This window comes from Miscanthus floridulus, chromosome 18, assembly GCF_019320115.1.
Source record: "Miscanthus floridulus cultivar M001 chromosome 18, ASM1932011v1, whole genome shotgun sequence".
NCBI lineage: Eukaryota > Viridiplantae > Streptophyta > Magnoliopsida > Poales > Poaceae > Miscanthus > Miscanthus floridulus.
The window spans coordinates 116496646-116500207 of NC_089597.1; the positions used below are offsets into that span (position 1 = coordinate 116496646).

General features: G+C 41.4%; 1 protein-coding gene across 1 annotated transcript; it reads left to right on the forward strand.

Moving 5' to 3' along the window:
- Positions 1–613: 613 nt before the first annotated feature.
- On the forward strand, positions 614–1086 carry LOC136519926 (uncharacterized). Its single transcript, XM_066513308.1, has one exon. It carries the CDS (start codon positions 667–669, stop codon positions 946–948), a length of 282 nt encoding a protein of 93 aa, XP_066369405.1. The 5' UTR covers positions 614–666; the 3' UTR covers positions 949–1086.
- The last annotated feature ends 2476 nt before the right edge of the window (positions 1087–3562 follow it).

Below are 3562 nucleotides of genomic sequence, written 5' to 3' on the forward strand. Positions count from 1 at the left end.
AATCCCATGACATCTAGACAAAGCGTGAATTAGACCGAGTTCTGTAGCCATTCTTCAACTAACGGGTAGCGGGACTTTTGATGTTCCTGACACGTGATTGTTATAGTAATTTTTTTACTGAGGCTTGGTTTAGATTGTAAGTTTTTTCACTCTCTCTCCATCACATCAAATCTTTGACACATGCATGGAGTATTAAATGTAGATAAAAAAATAACTAATTACACAGTTTGATTGTAAATTACGAGACGAATTTTTTTAGCCTAGTTAGGTCATGATTGGACAATAATTATCAAATATAAATGAAAGTACTACAGTGCCAAATACTAATTCCTAACCACAGTCTAAACAAGGCCAGAGAGAGAGAGAGAGCACCCTTTTGGACAGGGCGTTGGACTGGCAGAATTGTCAACAGGGAGAGAACCCTTTTGGACAGGCCGAATTGTCAACTTTTGTCCAGAGGGACTGAGGGACAGCGAACTATCCGCTTGACGACAGAGACCCTAAACTGCTACACCACCGGTGCAATTTCGACGAATCGCTCCGCTCATACTCATATTATACCTCAAGTAATAAGTATAAGCGGCCCCTGAAATTGCACCCTCGACCACACCGGTGCAAGTTCGACGAACCGCTCCGCTCCAGACGCCCTCACTCGAGATACCACCAATGGCCGACCGAGCAGAGGCCGCCGCCGCTTTAGGAGACCGCGAGCGTCTCCGGAACATCTTCCTCGACGCTGCGCGCGTGCTGATGCTATTCGGCGCCGTCGCCGCCGTGGGAACTCCCTCCGCCGACCCCATGGAGGCGTTCCTCGGCCTTCTCCTTTGGATGCTCGGGGTGTGCCTCCTGTCCCTGGTGCCAGCGGCAGGACGTTTCCCGCGCGCCGCACTGGCCGCCGCCGCCATGGTCATCACCATCCTGAAGCACTTGTTCACTCTACGGAACTAGCTCGATCCCGTGGCCTGTAGGTGCGGATGGCGGTGCAGCTGAGGTACTCATGGCTCTTGATTATGCTTTGCCTAGTGAATAAGGAGGATCGACTTTCTTGCTATGGGGTTTCCGCTTTTCTGTTTCTTTGTTAGTTTGTTTTAGAGAGTCTGCTCCTGACTTCACTCTCGAACAGAGTCTCTGTTTATCTTCTTCCTCTGTTTCCGAGGAAATGCTGTAATTGTTGTGTTGGTCATGTTAGAAGCTGTGTTCTTCTCTGTACTGTATAGGCTACTATTCTTGGCTGCTCACCGTGCTGTTTGCGTGGAAGGTGGCCGTGGCGATGTCGTCTTGCCCGTCGCCGCGGCCGTGCCGGCCATGGCGGTTGTCAGTTTTCACCATGCTTGGCCGTTTTCTTGCCTTGTTTCATCATCCGTGAACGTCGATGAACACCTCCAAGCAAGTTTTCCGATAAGCGCATGGAACGAGGCGGCGCCGATGTGGTCCTCGCCGGTCGGCGTTACCTGGCATCCGGCGTGTCCGCTTACAGAGCAGCAGCTGCAGGGGACGTCGGCTCCACGCGTGCAGATAATGAAAGTTTAATATAAATAAGCATAATTAATCAGTTCTTCAAGATGTCCGTAAGGGCATACACAACCTAGACATATATGTTGTCTGTGACAGCTTTTATAATAGATCGTCTATTTAGGTCATGTTTGTATCCACCGGTTTTTAAGAATCTGGTTTTTTGAAAATTGGGTAGGATCCGAACAGACTAGTTTTTGTTCAGTTTTTTTGTCAGTTTTTGCTAGATTCTTAGAAACCAAGAAGCTGTTGGTACCTACCTTTTGCCAGTTTCTTGTGACCGTGTGAGCAACAAATGAAGTCAGATTTTTAAAAACTGGAGGATCCAAACAACCCCACCAGTTTTTGCTCAGAATCCAGATTTTAGAAAATAGAGACAAAAACTAATTTTTAAGAATCTAAAACTCATCCAAACAAGCCCTTAGCTGTCTGCAAATTATTTAATGTACACACGTAACCATGATAGATATGAATAAGATCTTTGTATATTATTTTACAAAAGGGATCATACATAAATAAGATGAATACAATACTTCTTAGAACCATCAATATAATAGGATAAATGTATCTATAATATAATATAGCATTGCCATAAATCAAATAAAATTATGTTAATAACATCTCCTTGCATATATCCATAACCATGGATGGCAAACAATATAAGAATGGAATTACATCACAACAAATGTGTTCTCCAGTACTCGACATCCTTTCCCACCCCATATTATTGCTTCAATGCAAATAATTTATGTTTCTCGGTTAGAGGAAATAATTTTGTCTTCATAAAGGCCACCTAATCCAAATATATTCTATCTGCAACATAGTACCCATAGAGCTATCATGCATACGTTCCCAAAAAAGAAAAGTCGGTTGCAATATAGGTTTAATAGAAGAGATCTATTACACTGATCAATTCATTCTACACACAAAATCTAATTAACCATGTGACTAGACATAACATATGATCAACTTATGGATATATAATTCAAATTGGAAAATAAAGATTGGCAAAATTTTGCAAGGCCTCTACTTTCTTCAAGTATTACTAAGGTCATGTTTGGATCCACCACTCAAAACTTTAGACCTCTAAACTTTAAAGTTAAAGTCTCCAATCAAGTTGTCTAAAGTTAGCTCTAAACTTTAGTACATCTCACATTAAAACTTTAAACCTCAAAACTGAGCTAAAGGGCTTTAAAGTTTTTAGAGCTCTAAAGTTTAGAGGAGGGGATCGAAACAGATCTAATAAATATATAAATAGTATTCCAAATAGAGAAAAAAATAAAAATAGATGAAAAGATTAGACTGTCCAGTATCTTTTTCACTCTCTGGTCAATATGTTCCCTCGCGTGCGTGCGGCCATCGTCTATCTATCTCTATCAGTCGTATTCTCGCTCTTCCTCTCGTGCAGATTCTCTTCTTTAAACGTAAACAGATTTTCTTAAACCTGTTCGGTCCTATACTTCTTTTCTTTGAGAAATGTGCAATGTCAGGTGAATTGTGCTCCAAAATAAATTAACTTGTAGTTGCGGATCTAGATAAACGCTTGTTTAGGTATGTAACCACAAATTAATTTACTTAGGTCTCGTTTAGATGAACATTTATCCGTCTGAGGCTTTGTTTGGATGGGCATGTATTCATCTCAATCCACATGTGTTGAAGTGGATTGGAGTGGAATTAAACTAAATTCCGTTCCATTTCACTCCAATACATTGTGGATTAAAGTAAATACACATGCATCCAACAGGACTTTATTCTATATGTGTTGAAGTGGATATAGGTGCGTCCAATCAAAACCTAGGACGAAGGAAGTACACTACCTTAAGCTGACGTGAATGAATGTAAGGGTGTGTTTAGTTTGTAAAATGAAAATTTTTAAGTGTCACATCGGATGTGTCGGAAGGATGTCGGGAGGGGTTTTTGGATACTAATAAAAAAACAAATTGCAGAACCCATCAGGAAACTGCGAGACGAATCTAATGATACTAATTAGTCGGTTATTAGTGCATGCGGGGTTACTGTAGCACTTAAGGCTTTTCATGGATTAATTAGG

Coding starts and splice junctions, on each gene's coding strand:
- LOC136519926 (XM_066513308.1), top strand. CDS start 667: ATGGCCGACCGAGCAGAGGCCGCCGCCGCTTTAGGAGACCGCGAGCGT.